Source organism: Micropterus dolomieu, linkage group LG17, assembly GCF_021292245.1.
Source record: "Micropterus dolomieu isolate WLL.071019.BEF.003 ecotype Adirondacks linkage group LG17, ASM2129224v1, whole genome shotgun sequence".
NCBI classification, from domain to species: Eukaryota; Metazoa; Chordata; class Actinopteri; order Centrarchiformes; family Centrarchidae; genus Micropterus; species Micropterus dolomieu.
This window is the reverse complement of record NC_060166.1, coordinates 28757793-28771838: the sequence shown is the minus strand read 5'-3', so window position 1 is coordinate 28771838 and position 14046 is coordinate 28757793. Positions and strand designations below refer to the sequence as shown.

The 14046-nt window shown below is 41.0% G+C and overlaps 1 protein-coding gene across 1 annotated transcript; it reads left to right on the top strand.

Moving 5' to 3' along the window:
• The first annotated feature begins 5513 nt into the window (after positions 1 to 5513).
• LOC123986447 (odorant receptor 131-2-like) lies at positions 5514 to 6449 on the top strand. Its single transcript, XM_046074698.1, has one exon. It carries the CDS (start codon positions 5514 to 5516, stop codon positions 6447 to 6449), a length of 936 nt encoding a protein of 311 aa, XP_045930654.1.
• The last annotated feature ends 7597 nt before the right edge of the window (positions 6450 to 14046 follow it).

The window sequence follows — 14046 nt, the reverse complement described above, 5'->3', positions numbered from 1 at the left end:
AAACGCTAAGACAATACCCTTACAAAAACCTGTGTAAAATATAAATTTTTCATGGTATTGGTATAAAATTTTAAATTGGACTAGGTAAAGCTTTATGCTGTTGCCCCAGTGTTTTCCAGCTAATAAGTTCCAGCTGTAGTTGTCTGCATGGAAACGAAAAATATATTATTTAGTGTGACTTATATTATTTATTATTTACTTATTTAAACTTATATTAATCAATTCCAGCAGCACTTACAGTGATTCTGACTTTTGGGTTAGACACTTCAGCGTGTTATCATTCAGAGAAGCCCCAAAACCATACATTTACTCCAAATGGTTCAAGAACTGCATTCAATTTACTTTGGATATGCCTTGAATAAGTGTTTAAAACGAATTTTACAGGAATGGTAAGAGCTTAACGTTACTGACACATGTTTCTATTACTCTATTTTTCTACCCCGTTTCGACAAGCAGTGAAACCAAAAATATACTAAAGAATAGAAACACCATTGAGTATAGTTCAATATAGTTAGAACAGAAACACTCACTACATCTTCCAAAATGATCATACAGTTGAATTGCCACCACTCTTAAACTGTTTAAACAAATTGAATTCCCAAGAATTTCATATGACTTGACTTGTGAATTGCAATGCTCTAGTTTTAAGGGGATGCTCTGACATGCGAATTTCCTCTTGTTGATGTCCTATTAAGTAAACAAACCGCGCACAAAAAGTTATACTATATAGTGGTCTGTGTTAACTGCTGCTGGTTGCTAAGTGCATATGCCAGAAATGAACAACAATCCAAAACGCAGTCAATGCATTTTTAGATCAAAATGTTGTAAACAAATCTCCAGTTATGTCATACATAATTTAGAACAGAGTACAAAGGCAAATGTTAAAATCATTACTCAATATGATGTTCTGGTGGCCCAATGGACCGTGTAATCACAGTGCATTGGGATTTCAGCAGTGTTAAGGAATAGCAGTTTACTTTTAGATTCCATACATACTTTGACATTGTCACATTGTTTTCACAATGTGAAAGGGGTTGCAAGTCTTGATGAACCTACAGAGAATTATTACCTGAAAGCTCAAAGCAAGTTTCAACTGACAGCTGTTCAGCTGTCCAGCCAACTATTTAACTGTTTTGGTACGTTCACTTACATTTATTCATTTAGTTGACGCTTTTATCCAAAGTGACTTACAATTGCTATATATGTCAGAGGTCGCACGCCTCTGGAGCAACGAGGGGTTAAGTGTCTTGCTCAGAGACACATTGGTGGATGTTTCACAGTGAGTAGTTGAACCCGGGTCTCTCACCAAAAAGCACTAAAGGCATGCATCTTATCCACTGTTCCATCACCACTACATTGTATTTGGCTATTGCAGGCTGGCCAAAAAATCAGTTATTGCAGATTTAAAGGTCACCTATTCAGGGCTCTACAGTGCGACCATTTTGCTCGCATATGCCCCTAAAAATCAATACGTGCAAACCGGAAAAATGATTTACGAGCACAATGTGCGAGTAACTACAACCTAACATAGGCTAACCGTCCGCCGCGACTTAAGCAACTCGTTTCAAAACAAAGACCGAGATGTCAGCCGCTGGAGCGGTGACACAGAAGACAACAGGGAGAAGATAAGGAACTTGTGGGTTTAGCTAGCTGGCTATTTAGCTATATCAGGTGCCTTTTCTTGAAACATATTGATGTGCTTGTCATTTTCACTTTTCGTCAACTGACCAATCACAGCCTGCATGGGGCGGAACATTAAAAAAAGTTTGACGTGCTACAGTAAACTTTTAAAATGTTGAACTCCTCCTGTATGAATGGTTCTGGTTATTGATGAGATAACGTTAGTAGCATTAACAAATTAAGAGACCAATGTAAGCCATTTTTCTTGCACAAGGATTTAATGAATGAAAACAACTCACAAATATGAAACTCCTGTCCGACTGGAATAAATATTATAGCTGTGGTGAGCTATATAGTATATTATTACATAAAATGACAATGCATTTAGTAAAATTCAATCATTAATATATTAACATACTAACAGTATACTATTAGATTACTTTTTATCTAATGTTATAATAATATAAATACTAATACACTCATTTAAACTAGTTTCTCCTCCATGTTGTGGAAAGAGCCTCTGCTGTGGAAAGATGCAGATTTCCACTGCACAGTGTGCCAGTATGTGTTCCTAGCCTCCTCCTGAGAGCAACACGTTCCCCTTGTTCTGTTTTACTAAAGTGATTGGAAAGTGATTTAAACTTCTGCATCAAATCGACGGCGTAGCCTATGCATTAATACTGTTCAGTAGTCTTGTTTACATTAGGTGTGGGTTGTTTGGGTGCTGCTGGTGTATTGTGAATCCGTCCCTGGTTCAAAAACTAACTAAGCACCAATCACAGTAATGTTTTTTGTGATGCGTGATCAGTGTTTTAAAAGCTCAGTAAATTTTTTCAAAACATCTGTTTCAATGTTTTCAAAAGCTTCAACAAATGTTTAAGGCCTCTAATGGTTTCACACCATCGTTGAAAACAAAGAGAAGGAGCACACACGTAGTATAAATATGTATATAATAAATAGTTTGTGAAAATCTGTGTTACTTGAACATTTTTTACTGTGCTCTTCAATTTGTTTGTGTGATTCTGAACTTTTTCATTTAGGAGCACGTGTGCTCCTTGGGAAAAATGTTAGCGTAGAGGTCTGGTATTGTACTGAATTTCCTGCCCTGTATGGTAGCTTTGCTTGATTCAAAATTAAAAAATAATTTGCCATCTTGTCCCTTCATGCGACAGGCCCCCAATTTCAGCCTCTCTCTGACATAAATGTTCCTGTCTTTCTAAGCCCCTAAATAACTTGCTACATTGTATACTTGCTACATTGTGTCCTCTGAAACTGGATACACAAGCCATTAGGTTTGATTATCAATATAAAACAAACTTTAAGTGATATGCTACTTACAGCTTGCACTTTTGAATCATCAACGGCCCTTTATTGTCATGGTTTTGACGTGGTGAACAGGACAGAGCACATGACAAGGGAGATATGACTAAGCACAAGACAGAGCACAATAAGCTACAATGATCCAGCAAAGACTGACAGAAATGGCAAGCAATATAAACTGGGCTAATGAGCAGGGAGGGAGCAAACAGGTGAGACACATAAGGGGTAATCAAGGTGAAAAAACCGGGGCCGAGAATAGATAAGACCAGACCAAAATACAAAAACACTAACTGAACAACAAACCCACAGACCAAACTTAATAAAACAGGTACATGGAAACCAACAAGCCGATAAACAGACCTCAATAAAACAGGGAAACATACTAAGATACAGATCAAGAACACAGAACAGACAAAGCAAACAACTCAGAACAGGAAATAACAAAACTGAAAACTACAACCATGACATTTATAGATGGAACTGCCCCATCTTTTAGCTTCAGCTTGACAGAAAATCTAGTGTTATACTGGGCCTTGTTGATGTAATTGTCCTCTGAGAAGTGGCAAATATATACGTGTTTACCAGGCTCTTGTTGGCCCAAAAAAAGAAACCGTTTCCAACCTTGTTTGATCAAAGATCAAGATCAAACAATCTTAAATTTCCTTAGCAACTGAAAAAGCACTTTCTTGGTGACATATTGAACACTTCCACTTCAACTGTAAAAGACCATGCCAAGCCATGTCATCCTGCACTAAGCGATATAGACAGAATGAGAGCAGTGGTTGCCAGGAGGATGAGGTTGTGTTCAAATGACCACATATAAAATATTGGCTCCGTATGATGTTAGACAGAGCTGAGAGTAGGAAAAAAATGTTGACACTGGAGCATTCAGAACAATGTCTGAACAAACAAATCTGAGGTTGTGGCTAACAAGAATTTCTTTGATGTTTACCTCATTATTTGAAGCTTTGACCATGTTTAAAATGAACATGTCACAGCCTATCCGTGACTTATGGTTTTATGTCCCATGTTATATTATTATAAATATTACACCTAATAACATTTGTTCAGGATAAAATAGTCAAATCTGTGGGCAATAAATCCATCAAGACTTCTGACAATATACATTCTGTTATGCTTCTTCAAACCCAAAACTAATAAAACTGTATCAGGAGAGAATAACATGACAACATGAAAATGGCTTTTCCAGCCACTCCTGAACATCCATATGTGTTGTCCATTTATAGAGAATGCTTTGCTGTTTAATTTCTCAAAAATGAATACTGTTCATGAAGTGGTGATCAGTTCTATACTGCAGAGCCACATCACCAAGCATCAATATGTTTATGTATGACTTATATCCATACAGTATGTTGTATACATGTCTGAGAGAATATGAGTGATAGGGTCTTGTCAGAGGTGGATTTTCACCACAGGTTTGAGTGTGGCAGTTCGTAAAATCTATTATTATCTGCCTTCTAACATGGCTGGACAACACATCTAGCAAAACCCAACCCTAAAATTTGCCCTCGTACTTTAATCTTCAAACCTGATGTGTACAGAGTGTGTGTGTTATGAGTAGTTTGCATTCCTGCAGGGAAACACACTCTCTCTAACACACAAAGTGTAGTTACTACAGCCTATGAGGTGTGAGCAATAATTGGTGAGGATGACATTGTGGTGAGCAAAGTCTGATTTAGCATTCCTTATGTGCTGTAGTTGTCCTTAAAAAGTCTTAATACATCGTCCTCTCTCAGAATGCCGCACAGAGCTCAGCAGGTTACATTCATCTTTGCTGTGTGTCACAGTGCCACATTACTGCATGGATGGTTTGGTAATGTAAGGGTTTTCTGCCATTTGACCTGTTGATGTATTTCTATCGGATTTTTTATAGGTACTCTATGTGTATACTGATTTGTGGTGTGTTTCGGCTGTGAAGTTGTTAAGATTGAAATTATTTTAACTTTTGCCTCAAAAAATCTGGACATCGGCTTTGTACAAATATTTTAGATTATATTGACAGACAGTTTAATCATGGATGACTTGTTGAATTTTGGATCAGTCTTAAGAGCTAAATGAACTGTAGCAGTGTGTAAAACCCTAGTGCATGTGGTTATCACAGAGAAATACTGTATATGGCAGCCAATAGCTCACTGACCTGAATGTGCATGATTAGTGATCAGTTTTGATCTCCTTGTGTTTTACTCACAGCTATAAAGTTCCTCTTAGAAGTCCGCACAGAGCTCAGCAGAAAACATTGAAACTGTAACTGTGAGCCATGATGTGAACGAGGAGGCTGTGAAGAGTTGGGAAACTGAAGGATCTTATGGCCTTTTACCTGTTGCGTTTTTGTGTGTAAAACACGATAGATGTGTGTTTGTTGAGGGGACAGCAAATTCTACCAGTTACTGTTTCTGAATTTAGCAGAATCTGTACAGCATCTTGCTTCATTATCTTACTGTAGCAAATGTTCAGAATATTTTCAGAGGGGACACAGTTTGGATAATGATGCATGATTTCTAATTGTGGCACTGCCTCAGGTCTTTCTGTATTTAGTAATAACATTGAAATATATGGCTAATAATAACTCAGTGATCGGTGGTGAATCCTTAATGCGAAAAATCAATGACCAAGTGATTCTGGTTCAGGTTTTGGTAGCAGCTTTTCTTTGCATCAACTTTTTGCTAATCACAACTTTTTTTATGAAGGCTTTCTTCTACACAACCATGCGCTACATCTTATTTGCAAATACATTACTATCTGATTGTTTGTTTTTATTCATGACTGATATCCTGCTCATCTTGAGCTATTTTCGTTTTTCCATACAACTGTGGTTGTGTCTTGTTATATATATTGTTTTGTCTCTGTACACTTTTGTCACACCAGTTACTCTGACAGCAATGACCCTGGAGCGCTTTGTGGCCATTTGCATGCCCCTGCGGCATGGAGAACTGTGCTCCACACGCAGCTCTCTGCGCTGTATCCTCATCATTCACAGCCTCAGCTCTGTACCCTGTATTATAGTTCTCTCCATCTTCTTTGCATCTGCGACCCACCGCTTCTATACCCAAGACATAATATGTTCTGTGGAGACCTTCATTTTGTACAGTTGGCAGAGTCATGTTAGGTCAGCTATAAGTCAATTCTACTTCTTGATTATGTGTATTACTATTGTATTCTCCTATGGTAAAATAACAAAAGTGGCCAAAGCTGCATCAGGAGAGAATAAAAAGTCAACAAGGAAAGGGCTCAGAACAGTACTTCTTCATGCTTTCCAGCTGCTGCTCTGTCTCATCCAGCTGTGGTGCCCATTAATAGAAAATGCTGTCCTTCAGAATAATGTCATGTTATATGTTAATGTCAGGTACTTTAACTACATTACTTTTAATCTTGCTCCAAGATGTCTGAGTCCATTCATTTATGGCCTCAGGGATGAAATGTTTTTTCATGCACTGAAATACATTGTTCTCTGTGGCTTGTATAAGAAACAACCATCGGATTTATTTTGATTAATAAATTAAAGTCATGATGTTGTGCCATTATAATAACATGTTTTATGTGTATCTAAAGCATTATTTCTATTACAGAAAATTTTAACTGAAATGAATGATCATAGATAATTTTGGAGAAGTTGACATTAGTTATTCATGAGCATGTATGTAATTATATTGCACTGATGAATATCCCATCCCATTCCCTGTACATACTAATAATACAATAAAGTGACAAACACAATCTTCCTCTTTTCATCTCCTCATTGTTTTTACTTGTTACAATAATGTCTCTTGAAAATAGATGTTCTCATTGTCTGCATCATTAATAGCAGCCTTTGTTTCCTAACATTCTTCACTCTGCCTATTGTTTAGCCAGTTGTTGTACATTTCACTGACCTTTTGGCAGTGTGTTGAATACAGTTTGCTGTTACTCAGTATGATCAATTTATAATATAAGAATTTAATAGTAGAATGTCTCAACAACTACTGAAAGGATAACCCTAACCCAAAATCCGAAGTACAGAACTGGTAGTACAGTAACAGGCAGAACACTCATCACATGACAATGACCAGATGGGGACAGAACAGAAAAACCAAACATATATACACCAGGGACTAACAACCAGGCGGGAGCAACACAGGTGAGAGGGATCAGGACTAACGAGACAGGCAGGAAGAGGACAATAAGGGAAAACAGAGACAGGCATGCAGAGGAATTACTGGGGGAACAGACATAACTGTTACATATACTAAACGCAGGCCATAGCAAACTAAGATGTAACAGATCAGAATAATATAAATGACAAATTAATCCAGACACAAGCAGACAGATCACAAATAAACTACAACCGGCAGGGAAAATGGACTGAAGCTAGGATTAAAAAGAATCAAGATCTGACAAAGCCAAAATAATGCAAACACAGAACTAGGAGTAAGTACTAAGACAATAACTAAGGCACAAAACTAAGATGCTAAACCTAAGATACAAGACAGACAGGTACAAAGTGAGCCAAACAGAACATGCAAATGAACAATGGAATCAACACGGCTAAACAGAGAACACAAGACAAGGAACAAAACCCAAAAACAGAAAACATGGACCAACTGTTACACAGAATGGGGTAGGGAACAGACACAGGACCAACCAGGAAAGAGGACAACAGTAAACATGGAAATAAGGAAAATACCAAAACACCACTAAATACCAACAGATAGATCATAACCATATAAACAATAACATTATGTAGAGGAAGCTCACTGAGCAAACTATAAACTAAGTCTAAACTAACAGAACAGCAAGGTGCCCCCAAACAGGGGCCGAACTAATAACCAAGACTAAATAACAGATACCGAACTGATCAATAAATAAACTCACAGAAAACTAAACAGAACAGAAGACAGGACTATAAATGCAGATACAAAACCAAAATCTCAGAATCAAAAACCAAAACCCATTACCCCACCACCACCGAACGTCTCCATACGTTCAACCATGAACATGGAAGAAAGGACAGTTCAAAAACAAAGTCCAGGCCGACCACGGTGGGCGGAGGGAGGACAGGAGGAGGGACAGAAAAACAAAAAAAACCCAAACAAAACAGACAGGCCAGGGAGCAGAAAGGGATTCTCGGGCGGGTGGCCTGAGGGCAGTGCAGGGGGGTCATAAAGTCCAGGGGGACGACCAAACAGGCAGATCAGGGCCAGGGAACAGGGCAGCTTTGGGAGGTCGTCCCCGGAGCTTGACCCAACACACCAGGCCCTCAGGAGGCAGAGCTGGACTGAAGGCCGGCAACTGGACAGCAGGGCTGAGGTCCGGCGACTGGACAGCAGAGCTGAGGTCCGGGGACTGGACACGTGGAGCTGGAGTCGGTCTGACCACCAACAGGCGACGTAGAGCAGGAGTCGGCTGGACCTCCAACGGAGACCTTGGCAGTGGTGTCAGTTTGACCACTGACAAGGAATCAGTAAAAGGTGTCAGTTGGACCACAGAGTGTAACCTGGGGGCAGGAGTTGGCCGGGGACTGGGCAGGCGGCTAGCAGCGCTAGCAGGCCGGGGATCAGCCAGGACAGGCCGGTAGCTAATCCATGCAAATGGATAGCCGCCGGGGCGCTACCTGTCTGTCCAGCCTGCCTGCCTGTGTGCTAGTGCCCCGGTGGCTAGTCATTTGCCTGTTCCAGCTAGCTGACAGGCAGGAAGGCAGGACAGGCGGAGGACTAGCAGCACTAGCCGGGCAGGACAGGAGAATGCTGGCTAGCATACAGCTAGCAGGCCGAGAGCTAGTAGTCCGGGGACCAGGCAGGATGATGCTGGCTGGCTGGTGGCTAGCAGGCCGGTTGCTAGCAGGCCACAGACAGGGCTGGACTGGGACAAAAAATCGTCCCTAGCATTTCTGGCCGAGGCGGCCCACCAAAATCACTCGAACACCCTTCACCAATACACAATTTTTCCATTTAGGCTGTCAGATTATTGGTGTGATGTGACATTGCACAAGATTGGTGTCCATGACTACAAGACTATATTGTAATAGATGTACAATTTAGAAAAAATATTTAAAGAAGAAATATTTGATAGGGGGTCAGGGGGTCCTCCCCAGAAGTTTTTTAGTATTAAACACTTAATTCCCTGCATTGTGCGGGCATTTTCTGCACCAATTTATTGTTGAAATGTCTTTATTTTTATAAAAGGAAGCACAAAATTCAGGTGGCAGACATTACATTGCATTGCAGGCTTATTGTGCAAAAAAACGTTTTTCATTGCATTTTTATTTGTTAATTAACACTTCTTGGTGCAAGCTATTTTTCAGAACATTTTTAATAAATGCTTTCAAAAAGTGGTGGCTACATGTCCCCAGCGTCCCAACTGTAAACGACTCTCCCTCTCTGCTCCCTGCCCACAGACTGAGCTACTCCATGCTTACCGCTTCACCTCCACTCTCCTCCTGCTCTCTCTCACTCGGCCCTGTCACTTTGTCACTATGTTTCGCTATCACACCTCCTCCTCTGCCTGGCAGCGGCTACAGCTCTCCTTTACTCCTTCAAGTGCCTGTGCCTGCACTACGCAGGGTACTGCAGCTGATGCTGAAGCTACTGCAGCCCCGGCAGCAAAAATATAGGTTATTTTCGCGCATTTTACATGTGTACGGCAGCAGCCGTCTGAAGATTTTTTTTTTGGCCCGCAACGCAAGAAACAGAGAGCAGAGGGGGTGGGGGGCTAGTAGGAGATGTGATTGGGCCAGCCCAGCGTCAGTATGGAAAATTACCCAATGGGCCGCTGTCCATGCTTTATGGGCCGGTCGTTGGCCCGTTTTTAAAAACAGTTATATAAAGAAATAATTTACGTTGAGGAGCAGGGGTGTGGATAAAGTCCTCGGATTTATTAAGTATAGGTGGAAAATTAATTACACAGAGCATTAGACTCTGGCTGTAAATGGTGTTGTGATCATAGACTGTATATAAAAAGGTTGTGACGTACCAAAAGCTCATTTATAAGTAAGTGAGACACTGTTGTTCATTGTTGTTGATTGTTCTTATGTAGTTTGTATGATGATTTGGCAATATTGTTGTTACACATTCATGCCAATAAAGCTAATTTGAACTGAATTGAATTGAATTATAACAGTAAAACTGCATATAAAGTCTACAACTTACATGTTCCAAGTTTGAAGTCGGCTTCAACCCATCCCTGTCCTTCAGTCCCGAAGTGAATCCTGGTTTGTTATGTCACTTGTCCTCTTTGTGAAATGGTTAGTAACTTCAGTAACTTACAGACAAGGTGCTGAGCAGCCTGTTGCTGAGCAACCCTGTCCTTCAGTCCCGAAGTGAATCCTGGTTTGTTATGTCACTGGTCCTCTTTGTGAAATGGTTAGTAACTTCAGTAACTTACAGACAAGGTGCTGAGCAGCCTGTTACAGCAGCTGCGTGTTCAAACATAGCCTAGTTATAAGCCTAGTGTAAATTATTACTATGTAATTCATGCATTACTGAAAAAAAACAGTTGCACCACGGAGAGAATTTAGGTGAGACACATAAGCAATCAAGCAGACAGGAAACAAAGCTAGACAAAAACACATGAAACTGATCACTACAAAATGAAACAGGAAGTAAAGCTAGCGACAATACACAAGGACTTGTGAAACCAAATTCAACAGAGAACAAGGAACCAATGATCAACTAACAAACCTAAACAAGAACACAGAGGCAAAGAGTAAAACAGAAATGCACATAAACAAAATAACAGAAAAATACCATACAAGAACCCAAGAACATGACGAGGGCTGTTTGAATGCTCCTGTGACCCTTTGAGCTGTGTTGTTGGTAGCAACAGCGCATGTAAACTTTCCCATGGCAATCTGGGCCCGTATTTATCAAGCTTCTCAGAATTACTCATAAGAACACTGCTAAGAATTGACTTAAGAGTAAAAAAATTCTTAGCTCAAAGCTGCGCTTAAAAATTAGTTATCAAGCATCTCGGGCCTAATTTAAGTGAAGTGTAGGACTAAATTTTAAGTGTCAATCTTGGAGCTGACTCAGGACACTTTACTGTGCCGCAAACGGGATTTTGGAGGACGACATAGGCAAGGACCAATGACTGAATAGATTTCCTTATTTAAGAATATTCTCAGTGACTGGTGAAATTCCTAATCCAAGTTTACTTTAAACAGATATTTGACAATTAAGAATACATTATGACACATTGGAAATGAAAAATAAAAAAGTTGATTTTTATATCAATTGTGCCAACTACTCCTGGAAAGCAGGCTATTTGCATGAATTGTGTTTGCTTCTGTTGGATTAAGCGGGGTTTTGTTGGGAAGTCGATGAAAAGCATGATAATCTGTGGCGCTCTAAGTGCCATAATTGTTTTCATGAGAATCTGGCTTATTGACGGTTGTGATGGCCCCATCAGCAATGCTGCATTTTTCCTGTGGCAAAACGAAGCGTCATCACAACCGTCAATTTAGCTGAAAGCACATTGCTGCATAAAGTCAGAAGTGAGATGACGTCCCTCACCGACAAAGATGATGCCTGCTCTAGCTAAACAATACTGTATAATTAACTGCACATCGTCAAATAATTCAAATACAATATTCCTCTCCTGAAAGATTTGCGCATGTCTCTGTCTCCTCAGTGCCATCATAAGCCCCTACTGGCAACTCCAACTTACTAATTACTCCTAATTACCATCAGCACCGGTTCCCCGCAGGGTTCTTCTTCTTTCCCCCACTTCTCTTCTCCCTGTACACCAACAGCTGCACCTCCAGTCACCAGTCTGTCAAGCTCCTGAAGTTTGCGGATGACACCACCCTCACTGGGCTCATCTCTGGTGGGGATGAGTCCGCCTAAAGGTGGGAGATCGACCATCTGGTGACCTGGTGCAGTCAGAACAGTCTGGAGCTCAATGCTCTGAAGACAGTGGAGATGATCGCAGACCTCAGAAAGAGCCCAGCCCCACCCTTCCCCATCATCCTGTGTGACTCCCCCAGTCGCCACTGTGGACTCCTTCCACTTCCTGGGCACCATCATCTCCCAGGACCTCAAGTGGGAACTGAACATCACCTCCCTCACCAAGAAGGCCCAGCAGAGTATGTATTTCCTGCGGCAGCTAAAGAAGTCCAACCTGCCAAAGACAATGACGGTGCACTTCTACACCGCCATCATTGAGCCCATCCTCACCTCCTCCATCACCATCTGGTACGCTGCTGTCACCGCCAGGGACAAGGACAGGCTGCAGTATCATTCACTCTGCAGAGAAGGTGATTGGCTGCAATCTTCCTTCTCTTCTGGACCTGTACGCCTCGAGGACTCTGAGGCGAGCAGGAAAGATTGCAGCTGACTCTTCCCACCCCAGACACAAACTGTTTCAGACTCTCCCCTCTCGCCACAAAAACAGCTTCTTCCCGTCTGCAGCTAGCCTCATTAACAAGGCCCGGGTCCCCCCACACTCCCCCCTTGCAAATGATACAAATGTCTCTGCACATGTAAATTCTGTTTCATCTCGTGTCGGGCTCAGACCTGGCACGTTGCACATATTTGTTGTCAATTGTTGATCTTTGTTGTTGTATATTTTTATGTTGTCTGTTTATATATTTATATGTACACAATATTCTCTTCCGTTGCATTACTTCTGCACGGCACAGAACCAGAATAATGCACATGTATATATCTGCAACGTTGTTGTTCCATTCTATATTTATATATTTTGTAGCAGACCTAAAAAGTTTTAGTTATGTATTTTAATAAATTTATGAGAATTGATACCCAATTATGAATTCATAATTGAAGATTCATAAAATCAAAATTTTCCTCGTTTCAGGGCACCACCGGAGTTGTTATAATCCTAGAGTCTCCAGACCTCTAGGTAGTTAATAATCGCTCAATTATCTTAAATCAGTCAGTCAGTCTCATATCTAAAGTGTCAATTCTCTTGGCAGGAACTAGAAATAGGCAACACACACAGCTCTTGATTATATTACAGTGAATTTATTCTCTAACTAAGGTGATAAAAAGATGGTTGGATACAGGGAACATAAACATTTGCTGAACAATGAGCCTGGAGGTTCGATTGTGGGAAGCATTTGACTCATACGGCATAGAAGAGCTAATGAAAGTAAACTAATGCTATGATTTTAGGAGTTAAAATGGACATCTGATCACAGATCGTGTGTTGAGTCTTACTGCTTGTCGACCGTCTGCCTTTGGCCTGTTGCACGGGTCCCACGCTAGCTGCTGATCCTGGCTTTTTGCTAGGGATTCTCCAGGGTTTTCCGTGTCTGATTGAAAACGCCTCCTCCGTCTGGCAGTTCGGCTGTTTTCAGGTTTCCTTCGTTGTAGCTGGCGAGACCACGTGTCTTGGTCTGACCTCGGTGAAGTTGGCCAGTCCAGTGTAACTTAACGGACTGATAACTTTAACAAACAAAAGAAATAAATAAAATAAAATAAACTGAAGGCAGATCGATGTCGCGGCACTTCAGGTGTGTAGCTTCAGGCGAACAAAAGGCCTGTCTCGCTGGCCGAGTCTGGGCGTTGCCTGGTGAGGCACGCCACGCGTGTGCCGAAGCGTCCAGAGGGCCGAGCAGAGTGGAAGAGCCAACAGCGAAGAGAAGAGAGCGAAGCGAGGTCGCGTGTCGCTCTTTTGTTGTCTGGGCCGTGGTTCCCCAGGGGGCGTCTCAGGTTTCCCAAGGGACTGCCTTTCTAAACTTAATGTCTAAAGAAAAGAAATCTATTTGCACGTATTATAATCAAATATTTTCCACAATCGAACCTCAATGGTTGAACGGTTGTACTGTTGTAGGCATTTGGTAACAGGAAACAATTGTCACATTATTGGTCAGGATATTTATACATTTAACGGCATTTCCGACGAGGGCATGTAATACTTATTTCGCCCACTTGGGGGAGCTCAGGTTACATGAGGAAAGCTTGGATTACATTAGATGAAGGAGTGTCTTGCTGAAAATAAAAACACTGCACAAGTAACTTCTTTTCAGCACTAATATCAACAACAGATAGCAACAACAGTTAACATAACTACTCAAATAGAGGCAAACATAATCAGGTAACTAAAGATTTAATTAAATGCTTTGAATCTTTGGAGACTGCAGTCCGTTTTACA